Source organism: Cebus imitator, unplaced genomic scaffold (genome assembly GCF_001604975.1).
Source record: "Cebus imitator isolate Cc_AM_T3 unplaced genomic scaffold, Cebus_imitator-1.0 Scaffold280, whole genome shotgun sequence".
Lineage (NCBI taxonomy): Eukaryota > Metazoa > Chordata > Mammalia > Primates > Cebidae > Cebus > Cebus imitator.
The window spans coordinates 340327-355024 of NW_016107595.1; the positions used below are offsets into that span (position 1 = coordinate 340327).

The following is a 14698-nucleotide window of genomic DNA, read 5'->3' on the forward strand; positions in this document are numbered from 1 at the left end:
AGAGACTCGGGGAGAGCTGGGAAAAGAAGTCAGAAAGCCGAGCGCAGTGGCTCGTGCCTATAATCCCAGCACTCAGCACTTTGGGAGGTCGAGGTGGGCGGATCACCTGAGGTCGGAAGTTCAACACCAGCCCGACCAACATGGTGAAACCCTGTCTCTACTAAAAATACAAAATTAGCTGGGCATGGTGCAAGCCTGTAATCCCAGCTACTCAGCATGAGGCAGAACAATCACTGGAACCTGGGAGGCGGAGGTTGCAGTGAGCCGAGATCGCGCCATTGCCCTCCAGCCTGGGCAACAATTTCAAAACTCCATCTAAAAAAAAAAAAAATGGTAAAAAAAAAAAGTTGTTAAAATGGAGTTGGACATGATGGCACATACCTGTAGTCCCAGTTACTCGGGAGGCCAAGGTGGGAGGGAGGTTCACTTGAGCTGAGGAGTTTGAATCCAGGCTGGGCAACATAGCGAGACCCTGTCTCTAAAAAAATAAATATTTTATAGAAAAAAAATAAATTTAGGCAATGGCTAAACAGGCTCACACCTGTAACCCCAACACTTTGGGAGGATCCCTTGAGCTCAGGAGTTTGCAACCAGCCTGGGCAATGTAGTGAAACCCTATCTGTACAAAACATACAAAACTAGCCAGGTGTGGTGTTGCATGCCTGTAGCCCCAGATATTCAGAGGCTGAAATGGGAGTATCACTTGAGCCCGGGAGGTGAAGTCTGCAGTGAGCCGAAAGTGGGTTACTGCACTCCAGCCTGGGTGACAGAGTGAGACCCTGTGTCAATAAATAAATACGTAAAATAAAATAAATGGATACATTTTTAAATGGCTAAAATGGTAGGTTTCATGTTTTTTATCATAATGAAAATGTTATTTTTGAGATGGAGTCTTGCTCTGTCACCCAGGCTGGAGTGCAGTGGCGCAATCTTTGCTCATTGCAACTTCTACCTCCCAAGTTCAAACAATTTTTGTGCCTCAGCCTCCCAAGTAGCTGGGATTACAGATGCACATCACCACATCCCACTAAGTCTTGTATTTTTAGTAGAGACAGGGTTTTTCCCTGTTGGCCAGGCTGGTCTTGAACTCCTGGCCTCAAGTGATCCTCCCGCCTAGGCCTCCCAAAGTGCTGGGATGACAGGTGTAAGCCACCAACCTTGGCCATGGCTTAAAAAAAAAAATCCAGGCGCAGTGGCCCTAACCTTAACCCTAACCCTAAAAAAAAAAATACAAAAGTTAGCCAGGTGTGGTGGCGCGCACCTGTAGTCCCAGCTACTCAGGAGGCTGAGGCAGAAGAATCGCTTGAACCCGGGAGGCGGAGGTTGCAGTGAGCCGAGATCATGTCACTGCCCTGGGCGACAGAGCTAGAATTAATTAAAAAAAAAAATTACTCACAACCACTCTTTCTAATACTATTCTAGTTGAGCATCTAGAATATGCCCTGAGGGATAGCTGTTACGACCTCTCTGTCTTGCCTAGGCTGGAGAGCAGTGGCACAGTCTTGGCTCACTGCAGCCTCAGCCTCCCGGGTTCAAGCAATCCTCCCGCCTCAGCCTCCCGAGTAGCTGGGATTACAGGCATGCGCCTCCATGCCCAGCTAATTTTGTATTTTTAGTAGACACAGGGTTTCACCATGTTGGTCAGGCTGGTCTCGAACTCCTGACCTTGTGATCTGCCCCCCTCGGCCTCCCAAAGTGCTGGGATTACAGGTGTGAGCCACCGCGCCTGGCCAATGACCTCTATTTCATAGATGAAGAAAAATGGGGACTCCCAAGTAGTGATTTGAGGTCCCCAAGGTCATGCTCCCCAGAGGTGAAGCTATCTTTACACCACCTCTGACTCCAGGCTGTGCCTTTTCCAAGATGCCTGTTGCCTCTCCACGGCTTCAGTATCTTCTCTGGTCCACCTTAGGGGAAGAGAAACCATAGGTATCTTGCTCCAGGATCTAGAGCCAGAAAAGAAACCAGGGTCCTGGTCCACCATATTGTTCTCTTAGAACAAGGATCCTCATTTCCTTTACAAAGTGTGTTTATAGTTGAACAATTGATACATCTTGTCTTGGGTCTTTTTTTGGCTCTTGGAGTGGAAATTCTGCCCTTTGTCCTTAGTACAAAGAAATAATGTTCATTGCAGACCAGGATCTCAAAGTCCTTATGTTTCTGGCCTCAGAAAGGGCTCTTGCTCTCCCAGGTGAAGGTTATTATGGGAAAATCAATGGAAAGTCACATAACTGCTCATTTATTAGACTAGTATTTTTTGCAATGGTGTTTTAAAAGCTTACGAGATATATTATTGATATATAACATTGATCTAATTACACATTGTTGATATAGTATTGAGACATATAGCGGAGTTTTTTGTTGTTTTATTTTTAGAGTTGGGGTCTTGCTCTGTCGCCCAGGCTGGAGAGCAGTGGTGCCATCATAGCTCACCCCAGCCTCTAACTCCTGGCCTCAACTGATCGTTCTGCCTCAGCCTCCCAAAGTGCTGGAATTACAGGCATGAGCCACCATGCCCAGCCTGTATATTAGTGTTATTTGAACTAGCATTTTCCCCCTTAACTATGAAATTAAGGTTATCAAGAGTGAGCAAAATATTTTAAATAAAGATGAGACTACAAAATAACGTTTATTCAATTTTTCTTTTTTTTATTATGTGAGATCCTAAAATATGTGTCTTTTTAGAGACTTGAATGGTCATCTTAAGGACTGTTAGAGTTAGAAAGGTCTTCACTGGGCCGGGCGTGGTGGCGCACACCTGTAATCCCAGCACTTTGGGAAGCCACGGTGGGTGGATCACTTGAGGTCAGGAGTTCAAGACCAACCTGGCCAACATGGTGAAACCCCGTCTCTACTAAAAATACAAAAATTAGCCGGGTGTGGTGGTGCACATCTGTATTCCCAACTACTTGGGAGACTGAGGCAGGAGAATTGCTTGAACCCGGGAGGCGGAGGTTGCAGTGAGCCAAGACTGTGCCACTGCACTCCAGCCTTGGTGACAGAGTGAGATTGTCTCAAAAAAAAAGAAAAAGGAAAAAAGAAAGGTCTTCATTGGTTGTCTGGTCCAACCTCGTTGGCCAGAGCACCCCTGCATGTCAGTCAGAAAGCAAATCAGGCTGGGTGTGGTGGCTCATGCCTATAACCTCAGCACTTTGGGAGGCCAAGGCAGGAGGATTGCTTGAGGCCAGGAGTTCCAGACCAGCCTGGGCAACCTAGAGAGACCCCATCTCCAAGAATAATTTTTTCTTTTTTTTTGAGACAGAGTCTTACCCTGTTCCTCCAGGTTGGAGTGCAGTGGCACGATATCGGCTCACTGTAACCTCCACCTCCTGGGTTCAAGCGATTCTTCTGCCTCAGCCTCCCAAGTAGCTGGGATTACAGCTGCCTGCCACGACGCCCGGCTAATTTTTTGTAATTTTAGTAGAGACAGGGTTTTACCATGTTGGCCAGGTTGGTCTCAAACTCCTGACCTCAAGTGATCCACCCGCCTCAACCTCCCAAAGTGCTGGGATTACAGGCATGAGACACCGCTCCTGGCCAATTTTTAAAAAGTAGCCAGGCATGGTGGCACATGCCTGTGGTTCCAGTGACTCAGGAGGCTGAGGTGGGAGGATGGCCTGAGCCCAGGACATCAAGGCCACAGTGAGCTCTGTTTGCACCACTGCACTCCAGCCTGGGCAACAGAGCAAAACCCTGTCCCCAAAACAAAACCAGAAAGCAAATCAAGGAATGATATTTAAAGAGCCACTCACCTGGGCACGGTGGCTCACGCCTGCAATCCCAGCACTTTGGGAGGTTAAGGCGGGTGGATCACTTGAGGTCAGGAGTTTGAGACCAACCTGGCCAACACGACAAAACCCCATCTCTACTAAAAAGACAAAAATTAGCCAGGCATGGTGGCAGGCACCTGTAATTCCAGGTACTCGGGAGGCTGAGGCAGGAGAATCGCTTGAACCCGGGAGGTGGAAGTTGCAGTGAGCTGAGATCATGGCACTGCACTCCAGCCTGGGCAACAAGAGCAAAACTCCATCTCAAAAATAATAATAATAATATAATAAAAATAAAGACCCACTCAACATAAACATGACTCTACCTAGGCAAGCCCACATCACGTCATCTCTTTGGAATAAGCTCGTGATAACCATCAGATTTCCATTTCCCTTTAGGTTTTTCCAAAAACAGCTCATGATACAATTTGTACAGGTCCTAGTAACTTTTACTGGGGAAAATTTTGGGGAAAAAAAACCCCAAAAAACAAAAAACAAAGTAGCATGTTTCAAAGGGACCCGATCTGATAAGGGGGTAGAAATATTTAGTCCATTATTTCAAGAGGCAGTTTCTTTGTTTCCCAGACACTTCCTGGACAGTTTTAAAAATAGCCTTCCACAACTGTTCCAGGACGAGAATGTCCTTTTACATAAAAATGGCTTTGAAGATGTGATTTCATTTACTCAGAGGAGGCCGGCGATCATCCGTCATCCTTTTCCGAAACACGGCTTGGACCAGGCAGTGTGGGCCCTTGAATTCCAGGCGAACAGGAGTCCAAACTGGGTTGCTGGATGGGGAGAAGGTGGTGGAGGGTTCCCACAAAGGGAACATGACTCTTTACAATCTGGAGGCAAAACGCAACGGGGTTGCAGTCAAAAGCTGCTTCTTTTGGCCGGGCGCATACGCCTGTAATCCTAGCGCTTTGGGAGGCCGAGGCGGGTGGATCACCTGAGGTCAGGAGTTCAAGACCAGCCTTGGCAACATCGCAAAACTCCGTCTCTACTAAAAAATGCAAAAATTAGCCGGGCATGGTGGCATGCACCTGTAGTTCCAGCTTGGGAGGCTGAGGCGGGAGAATCGCTTGTACCAGGGATGCAAAGCCTGCAGTGAGCTGAGATCGAACCACTACACTCCAGTCTGGGTGACAGAGCGAGACTGTCTCAAAAAAAAAAAGGCCAGGCACAGTGGCTCACACTTGGAATCCCAGCATTTTGGGAGGCTGAAGTGGGTGGATCACAGGGTCAGGAGTTCAAGATCAACCTGACCAACATAGTGAAACCCCCGTCTCTACTAAAATAACAAAAATTAGCCAGGCATAGTGGCGAATGCCTGTAATCCCAGCTACTCAGAAAGCTGAGGCAGGAGAATCACTTGAACCCAGGAGGCGCAGGTTGCAGTGAGCCGAGATCACGCCAATGCACTCCAGCCTGGGCAACAGAGGGAGACTCAGTCTCTTTAAAAAAAAAAAAAAAAATGTTGCCTCTTGCGGCCTGGTGCAGCAGCACATACCTGTAATCCCAGCACTTTGGGAGGCCAAGGTGCGAGGATTCCTTGAGGCCAGGAATTTGAGACCAGCCTGGGCAACACAGCAAGACCCCATCTCTAAAAATAAAATTTTTTAAAAAATTAGCCAGGCGTGGTGGTGCACACCTCTAGTCCCAGCTACTTGGGAGGCGGACGTAGGAGGATCACTTGAGCCCAGGAAGTCAAAGCTGCAGTGAGCTATGATCGCACCACTGCACTCCAGCCCGAGCGACAGAGTGATGCCCTTTCTCTAAAGATAAGTAAATAAAAATAAAATAAAAATTGCCTCTTCCCTGCTGTATTGGAAGTTTCTGTATTTGCTGATTCAACCAACCCTAGATCAAAACTATTTGAAAAAGGGCTGGGCGTGATGGCTAATGCCTATAATCCTATTACTGTGGAAGGCCAAGGTGGGTGGATCACCAGAGGTTGAGAGTTCGAGACCAGCCAACATAGTGAAACCCTGTCTCTACTAAAAATACAAAAATTAGCCGGGCATGGTGGCTTGTGCCTGTAATCCCAGCTACTCTGGAGAATCGCTTGAGCCTAGGAGGTGGAGGTTGCAGTGATCCGAGGTTACGCCACTGCACTCCAGCCTGGGCGACAAGAGGGAGGCTCCGTCTCAGAAAAAAAAAAAAAAAAACTATTTGAAAAAAAAAAAGTTGCCTCTTACATGAAAGATCTGATGGACAGAAGGAGGGGTCATTGTTCATTTTCTCAGGCGTGACCTTGGCATGTTCAGTCACCACACTGAGTGGTGCGCGCTTCGGTGGCATCCTGACTCCAGCTTGCCCTCAAGCCCTTCTCCAGAGCAAAGGAAGGCAGCCACGAGGCAAATGTGGAAAATCTGGATCAGGTGACACTGGGCAGAGGGTGACGGGGCGGGGGTGTTTACTATCCTTGTCAACTATTATGTTTGGAAATTTTCATTCTACATTTGTTCCAACTGGATACTCTGTTCTTCAGGAAAGGGCATGAGTGTCCTCTGCCACGGAAGAGACAGAGCCAATGGGAAAGGAATGGATTCGTGGATTTGATGTTGATTATTTACACAGCAGGGAAGTGTGTGTGTGTGTGTGTGTGTGTGTGTGTGTGTGTGTGTAGCAGGGAAGGAAAAAAACAGGATTTAAAACTGGCGTCTAACATTTTAGGGGATCTGAGGACCTCTTTAAAAATCAGATGGGGGCCGGTTGTGGTGGCTCATGCCTATAATCCCAGAATTTTGGGAGGCTGAGGTGGGTGGATCACCCAAGGTCGAGAGTTTGAGACCAGCCTGACCAACATGGACAAACCCTGTCTCTACTAAAAATACAAAATTAGCCAGGCATGGTGGTGGTGGGTGCCTGTAATCCCAGCTACTCGCAGGACTGAGGCAGAGGAATTGCTTGAACCCAGGAGGCAGAGGTTGCGGTGAGCCGAGATCACGCCATTGCACTCCAGTCTGGGCAACAAGAGCAAAACTCTGTCTCAAAAAATAATAATAAAATAAAAATCAGATGGGGGCCGGGCGCAGTGGCTCACACCTGTAATGCCAACAGCACTTTGGGAGGCCGAGGCGGGAGAGTCACTTGGGGTCAGGAGTTGGAGATAAGCCTGGCCAACACAGTGAGACCCTGTTTCTATTTTTTAAAAAATTAGCAGGGTATGGTGGCACACACACCTGTAGTCCCAGCTGCTCAGGAGGCTAAGGCAGGAGGATCGCTTGAGTGCAGGAGTTCAAGGCTGCAGAGGGCTATGATTGCGCCACTGCACTCCAGCCTGGATGACACAGCGAGACCTCCAACTCTAAAAAAGGGGGATGGGGGGAGAAAAAAGGATAAAAAGTGATGAACACTCTGCAAACCCACATACAATTAAAAAACCCGCAAATGTGCATTCAGGGGTTCACTGATTTCCCTAAAAAGTCCCATCCCCTGGGTAAGAGCTCCTAATTCAGTACATGGTTTTCCATTTCTAAGATATCAAGAGCCATCACCTGCCTCTTCTGGGTACGGTGAATATGCAAATAAGCAGAAGACAACAAGAAACTAGAAACCTCGAGTCTTCTAAGAAACGCTCAATTCTTTTCTCAAATCAGCAAAACGGGCCTCCGCCCCTGGCTGGCTTCGGAGCTCTGGGCAAATGACTGCAGGAAATGAGTCTCAGTTTTCCCATCAGGAAAATGGGTTAACATCCACCCTCTTCATCTACAAGGTTGCTCTGAGTTTCCAACAAGATGATGGAAGTTGAATCGCTGTGAAAACTGTGGCGTCCAAAACCTAATACAGAGTGTGGGCCTCACCTTCCTTCAAATGGTGCCAAAGCTGTGACCACCCTGGGGAGAGGTGGCTCGGCACCTTCCCCAAAGGGATCTGTCATGGCAGAAGCACGTGGCGTGGGGCCTTTGGATGCTCTGGGGTTTTCCTCCAGGAGGAAGGAAGTCTCGGGGATTGCCTCCAGCCACAACCACTTTCGGGAAGCTGTTCGCTTTTGCAGACGGCTAGGGATCCCTCAGAGGTTGCAAAGCCCATGAGGCCCCACCAGGCACCCGATCCACAAAGCAAGGCTATTCCATGGGCGCCAAGGAAACATCCCCTCCCAGCACCCTCACTCCAGGACCTCAGGGACCCTCCAGGGTCTGTAACCTGGAAGAGGGGCTTGGAATCTCTACATTCCCCAAAATCTGCCATAAACTTCAGTTGATGGTTTACAGATGACCTTCGAACAATACAAGTTTGAACTGAGTGGGTTCAGTCTCGTACATGGATTTTCTTTTTTTTTTTTTTTTTTTTTTTTTTGAGCCCGAGTCTCACGCAGTCGCCCAGGCTGGAGTGCAATGGCGTAATCTCGGCTCCCTGCAACCTCCACTTGCTGGGTTCAAGCGATTCTCCTGCTGCCTCAGCCTCCTAAGTAGCTGGCATTACAGGTGCCTGCCACGATGCCCAGCTAATTTTTGTTATGTTTAGTAGAGACAGGGTTTCACTATGTTGGCCAGGCTGGTCTCAAGCTCCTGACCTCAGGTGATCCCCCCACCTCAGCCTCCCAAAGTGCTGGGATTACAGGCGTGAGACACCACACCTGGTCTGCAATTCTATTCAGAATTTTTTGAGACAGAGTGTCTTTCTTGTTGCTGGAGTGCAATGGTGAGATCTCGGCTCACTGCAACCTCCCTCCACCTCCTGAGTTCAACTGATTTTCCTTCCTCAGCCTCCCGAATAGCTGAGATTACAGGTGCGTGTCACCACCCCTGGGTAATTTTTATGTTTTTTTAGTAGCGACATGTTGGCCAGGCTGGTCTCGAACCCCTGACTGCAGATGATCTCCCTGCTTTGGCCTCCTAAAGTGCTGGGATTACGGGCGTGAGCCACCACGCCCGGTCAAAAAACAGCAATTCTGAATAAAGTGTGGACTCTAGCTTAATAATAATCCATACTGGTTCATTAATTGGGATGTAAGTAATGCATAATGTAAGATATTAAAGATAGGATGAACTCTCTAAGGGGTTTATGGGACCCTTCGTTTTTTTTTTTTTTTTTTTGAGGAGTCTTGCTCTGTCACTCAGGCTGGAGTGCAGTAGCATGATCTCGGCTCACTGCAACCTCCACCTCCCGGGTTCAAGCGATTCTCCTGCCTCAGCCTCCTGAGTAGCTGGGACTATAGGTATGCACCACCACGCCCAGCCAATTTTTGTATTTTTAGTAGAGATGGGGTTTCACCATGTTGGCCAGGATGGTCTTGATCTCTTGACCTTGTGATCCACCGCCTTGGCTTCCCAAAGTGCCAAACTACAGGCATGAGCCTCTGTGCCCGGCCACCCTTTGTTTTTTATTTATTTTTATTTTTGCAATCTTTCTGCAAATTTAAAACTGGCCAGGCACGGTGGCACACGTCCGTAATCCCAGCTCTTTCAGAGGCTGAGGTGGAGGATGGCTTAGCCCAGGAGACGGAGGTTGCAGTGAGCCGAGATCTCGGCACTGCACTTCACCTGGGTGACAGAGCTCAGACCCTGTCCCCAAAATTTTTTTTTAAAGGGTAAATTGCCTAAGGGGCTTATGCCCTTTCTTTCTTCTTTGCAATTTTTCTGCAAATTTAAAACTGTCCTAAAAGACAAAGTTGGGTAAAACACAACAATGGGCAGGGCTTGGTGGCTCGCGCCTGTAATACCAACACTTTGGGAGGCTAAGACAGGAGGACTGTTTTGAGTCTAGGCAGCCTGGGCAACATGAGAAGATCCTGTCTCTTAAAAAAAAAATACCAAAGAAACAAAAAGGTAAAAATTTAAGATTTAAAGAGCAACGTTCCACCTATTTTTGCAAGGTTGATCTGCTTCCTGATATGAATGCAGAACAGTGTTTACAGAGATTAAAGAAGCTTCTCTTGTTTTGTATTAAAATATTTATATTAATCATTCAAACTTCATTTTATACAACGAATGCATACACCGCTGGGGGAGTGTCTGACTGATGCGTGGACGGCGGGCGGGGATGTCTGCAGCTACGAGTGGGGAGGCCTCGGGGAGGCCGTGGTACTTCCTCACCTGGGCTGACCACCGTGTGTTCATTCCCAGAGGAACAGCTGGACACAGTCAGCCCTGGAGGGATGGCACATGGGAGAGAGTGGCCTGCAGACGTGGGGCACGGCCCCTGTAAGGGCTTTCCCAGGAGATGGGGCCTCTCTAGGCCTTGCAGCTGAGTTTGCTCACCCTGAACAAGCCTTCCAGTCCTGGCCGTTGGTGTACGGTGGCTACGGTGTGTGTGTGTGTGTGTGTGTGTGTGTGCGCGCGCGCGCGTGTGTGTGTAAACGTGTGTGTGTGTGTGTAGAGATGGTGTGTGGTGTGTGCGCGCGCGCATGTGTAAACGTTTGTGTGTGTGTGTGTGTGTGTATGTGTAGAGGTGGTGTGTGGTGTGTGCGTGCGTGCGCGCGTGTGTGTGTAGACATCCGCACTGTCCCCTCTCTGGAACCCGCCCATGCCCTGTCCCGCCCGCGCACAGCCCGCGCCTAGGCAGCGGGCATGTCAGCCTTGCTGAGCGCGATGGCCAGTTCCAGGTCCTCCTGCTCCTGCCGCCGCAGCCGAGCCAGCCTCTCCTGTTCCGCCTTCTCGCTCTCCCGCTTGGCCCACGCCAGCTGCTGCTCCTCATTGCCAAACTGCAAAGGAAAAACGGACAGTGGGTGATGTGGTCCTGGGGCTATGACCTGTAGGCTGGAGGGAGGCAGGGAAAGTGTGGGAGGGGACAGGGAATGTGTGGGAGGGGGTAAGGGCCTGCCCACCGCCCTGCGAGGAGGATCCGATGTGCAAGGGGAAGTGTCTTGGCTGGGTCCAGTGAGTGTGAGAGCCTGGCTCAGGCCCCCCATCTGGAAGGCAGAGCGGACGCAGTGCATGTGATTAAGTGTGACCTCTAGGCCTGAGAGAAACCAGTCACCCAGCCCCACGCAGAGAAGTGAGAATGAACCCTTGATGCTGGTGGCCAAGAGGTGCAGAGACGGGGAAGTTTGAGCACGCACAGCTCTGAAGCCCCGCAGTGCAGATTAATTCTGCAGTCTGGGAATGCAGCACTTCGGAGAACCCCAAGACCCTCTGAGGGTCATTTTCTATCACAACATTGAGAAAAGCCGTGGCAGTAACGCTGCCATTTAGCCAAATCTTTATTCTTGGGGTATTTTTCCAAAATGTTCAGTTAAAATAAAAACTTAAAAAAGGGAGAAAACCATCTTGATGCTGAGATAGGCGATTTCAAACGATCCAAAATACGTTAGTTATGAAAAGAAAAGCCACATCCCACAAGCTCCTCCCCTAGGGTGGGTCCCTGTGTCCTGGACTTCCCTGAGAGGTCGCTGGCATCATCGGCCCCCCTCAGGAAAGCTGCTGCCACTTAGACTAAAAGGATTCCCTTGCGAACATCTCACTGCGACGCACTGCCTCTGACCAGCTCTCTGCTCAACGCTGGAGTAACACCAACGATAACACATGCGGTGGCTCTTCCCAAGGCACCCTTGGGAGCAGAAATATACAAACAATCCCAGTATGATCTGGGATCCAGGCTCTCGAGGAGGCTCCTGCAGGTTCCCCGGAGCGCAGGGAAGGAGGCACACAGAAACACTCACGGCTCTCCACCACACATAGCACTAGGTCCGTGTGACAACCGGGAGGTGGGCCTGCTGTCATGTCATCCCTCTGACAGCTGGGGACACTCAGGCCAGGGAAGGGGTGGCTCACACTCTATAGACTTTTTCCCCCACGCTGTGGCAGGTCACAGGGCTTGGCTAGCAGCTGAAGCTGACAGGGAGGATGCGTCCTTGTGGGGTTCTGGGTGTGAGGCCCAGTGCCCGACCTTGGGGTCGCCAGGACGAAGCACGGAGTGGGATAAGCCAGACTGAGAGGCTTGTGGGCCTCAGAAAGGAGCTGGGATTTCCCCATGGAGGCTCCGTGGGTGAGTGAGTTGGGTGATCGGATTGGCAGTGTCTGGACGTTTCACGGCATCATGGTGGCATGAGCAAGGGGCAGGAGAGACGAGGGCCAGATGGCAGGGCTGGAGGGGCTGGGCCGGGTGCAGCAGTGGGTGGATGCAAGGAACCTGGTTGGGAGGAGGACGCAGAGCCCTGGAGGCCTCCCTCTAGCTGGCCTCAGGACCCAGATGGGGGGGCAGGTGGAGTGTTGGTATCAAGAAAAGATGTCTCTGGGAGGAAGGGCTGAGTCTTGACTTCTTAGAGGCGCTGCCCAGCTAAACGCTTAGCGGTCTGACGAGTCTCCAGGTCAAACTCCCTCCTGCCACTGTGTCACTGCCATGGGCACAAATAAGCGTTTCCCCTACCTCCCGCCCCACTTTGGGGAATTTTCCAACACCTCACGGGGAGAAAAACAAGGAAAAAACAACAAGTGCAGGCGGAGATTATTCCATGGTGCTGCTGACAACGGTGGGAGGGAGATGGCGCTGCTGACGCGGACCTCAGCCTCCACCAGTCTTGAGGGCGGGGGGGGGGGCGGGAGCTCACGGTAATGTTCGCCGAGATCCAAATCAAAGCCAGGCCTGCTGGGTCCAAACCATAGGCCCCACCCCCGCTGCCTTCTCTGGCCCCACTGAGCCCCCATGTCGCAGAGTGTCACTGAAGCGCCTTCTGCTTGCAGGGTCTGTGTTTCCAAATGAAAGATATCAGTAGGAAGGTTCCCAATGTCTTCAGAGTCCACTGGTTCAAGGTCAGCTCCTGAATCCATGCTGGAGACTTGCATTGGTGAGGTCTGCGGGCACTTAGGAGGCAGGATGGGCTGTGAGGTCGGGGAGAGCGCTCCAGAAAGGGGGCTCCGAGGCGGATCCCTCTGCGTCTACTGTCTTAGCCCTTGGTGGGGCCACCTTCCAGTTCTTGGACCTGGGTGGGTCACGTGGGCCACAGTTTGGCTGCCTGTAGGTGTGGCCACTGCAAAACCAATAGCAGCTGGGATTCAAACCAGCTCTGACGTTTGCTTCCCTCTGGCACTGCCATGGAACTGAGACACTGCAGGGGCGGGACACTGCCCTTCCGAGAGATTCGGCCCTCACGAGGCCTGCCTGCTCAGGGTGCATGGTAAGTGGTTCATTCTGGCAGCCTCTTGGAAATCCACAGTTCAGATAGCTCGGCACGCTGGGTGATAGGACGGCCTGGGAGGCACCTGGCACCTGTCCTCACTAGGAACAGGCACCTGCGCTCCAAGGCGTCTGATGGCACTTCCACCACACCGTGCGCAGGACACATCTAACCACCTCCCATTCATTCACTTGTTCTGACATTGAAATTGCATCCAACTCCTTCAATAATTCAAAGCATGGCTTAGCTGATCTGATATTTGCATTGCTCTTAATGCGAACTTCTAAAAGAACCATTCTGCTAACCTAGAAATGCCACTTCCTAATGAACACGTTTGCCTGAGACAGACAGGCCTGCTTTTAAAGAAATACCAGAGAGGGAAGCAGTTTCCCGGGAACCGCCACAAGCACAAATAATCCACTGATGGAAATTCGGGGCTTGTAAATTAGAGGGTTCTGGAGAGGCACAGCCAGGGCACCACCTCCCCAAGTGAGGTGCGGGTGACCTGGCCCCCCCTGACTGCCAACATGGACAGGGCTGCCCCTGCACAGGTGAAAACGCAGCCTGGACATCAGTCTCAAAACATCCGCACTGAAAGTCATGCTGCCAATCTGCCGGGCAGTCAGAGCCCTCTTGGCATTTGCTCAGGGAAGTGGAAATATTCAAACCAGAGGAAGCAGCTGTACCCTCTACTAAGTTAGCACAAATATTCCAGATCCAGTGAACCCAGAAACCACCGGCTGATCGGTGGAGCCCCCTGAATGCCATAAACATGGAGAGATATCTCGAGTACCCAGAGGAGGGCTAGTCATGGATGATTTTAAACAACGATTCAACCCAAGGAGACAAACAAAAACAATTAAGGGTCCTGTCCTCACCCCGTTCCTTCCGAGTGGCTGAAGTGCACTATCTAATAATTTCCTCTGGAAAAAACGGTATTTGCAGTGGGAAAAGTGATTTTAAACAGAAAACAGGCCGGGCGCAGGGGCTCATGCCTGTAATCCTAACACTTTGGGAGGTCAAGGCAGGAGGACTGTTTGAGCCCAGAGTCCAAAGCCCACCCTGGGTAATAAAGTGAGATCTTGTCTCTACAAGAACATTTTAAAATTAGCCAGATGCAGCTGGGCGCGGTGGCGCGTGCCTGAAGTCCCAGCTACTTGGAAGTCCCAGCTACTTGGGAGACTGAGGTGGGAGGACTGCTTGAGCCCAGGAGTTCTGGGCTGTAATGAGCATGCTGATAGGGTGTCCGCACTAAGTTCGGCGTCAATATGGTAACCTCCTGGGAGCGGGGGACCATCAGGTTGCCTAAGGAGGGGTGAACTGTCCTAGGTCAAAACTCCCGTGATCAGTAGTAGAATCACGCCTGTGAATAGCCACTGTACTCCAGCCTGGGCAAGAACCCGTCTCTTAAAAAAATAAAATAAATAAAGTAAAATAAAATTAGCCAGATGCAGTGGTGCACACCTGAGGTCCCAGCTACATGGGAGGCTGAGGTGGGATGATTGCTTGAGCCTGGGAGGTCAAGGCTGCAGTGAAGCCGTGATGGCACCACTGCACTCCAGCCTAGGTGACAGGGCAAGACCCACCTCTGAAAATGTAAAAACCAGGCCGGGTACAGTGGTTCACGCCTGAAATCCTAGCACTTTGGGAGGCCGAGGCGGATGGATCATGAGGTCAGGAGTTCGAGACCAGCCTGGCCAACATGGTGAAGCCCCATCTCTACTAAAAATACAAAAATTAGCTGAGTGTGGTGGCAGGCACCTGTAGTCCCAGCTACTCGGGAGGCTGAGGCAGGAGAATCGCTTGAACCCAGAAAGTGGAGGTTGCGGTGAGCCACGATCGTGCCACTGCACTCCAGCCTGGACAAGAA

The 14698-nt window shown here is 50.5% G+C and overlaps 1 protein-coding gene across 6 annotated transcripts in view; it reads right to left on the reverse strand.

The window, feature by feature from the left end:
* Nucleotides 1-10127: 10127 nt before the first annotated feature.
* Nucleotides 10128-14698, reverse strand: part of EPS15L1 (epidermal growth factor receptor pathway substrate 15 like 1) — a 121143-nt gene continuing 116572 nt past the window's right edge. For 3 of the 6 annotated variants that reach the window (XM_017501177.2, XM_037728736.1, XM_017501182.2), the window contains one exon: nt 10128-10416. In XM_017501177.2, the coding sequence (XP_017356666.1) occupies nt 10270-10416 (147 nt within the window). In that variant the 3' untranslated portion in view covers nt 10128-10269. The remainder of the gene's footprint in view (nt 10417-14698) is intronic. The other 3 variants (XM_017501184.2, XM_017501178.2, XM_017501185.2) reach the window with 2 other exon arrangements.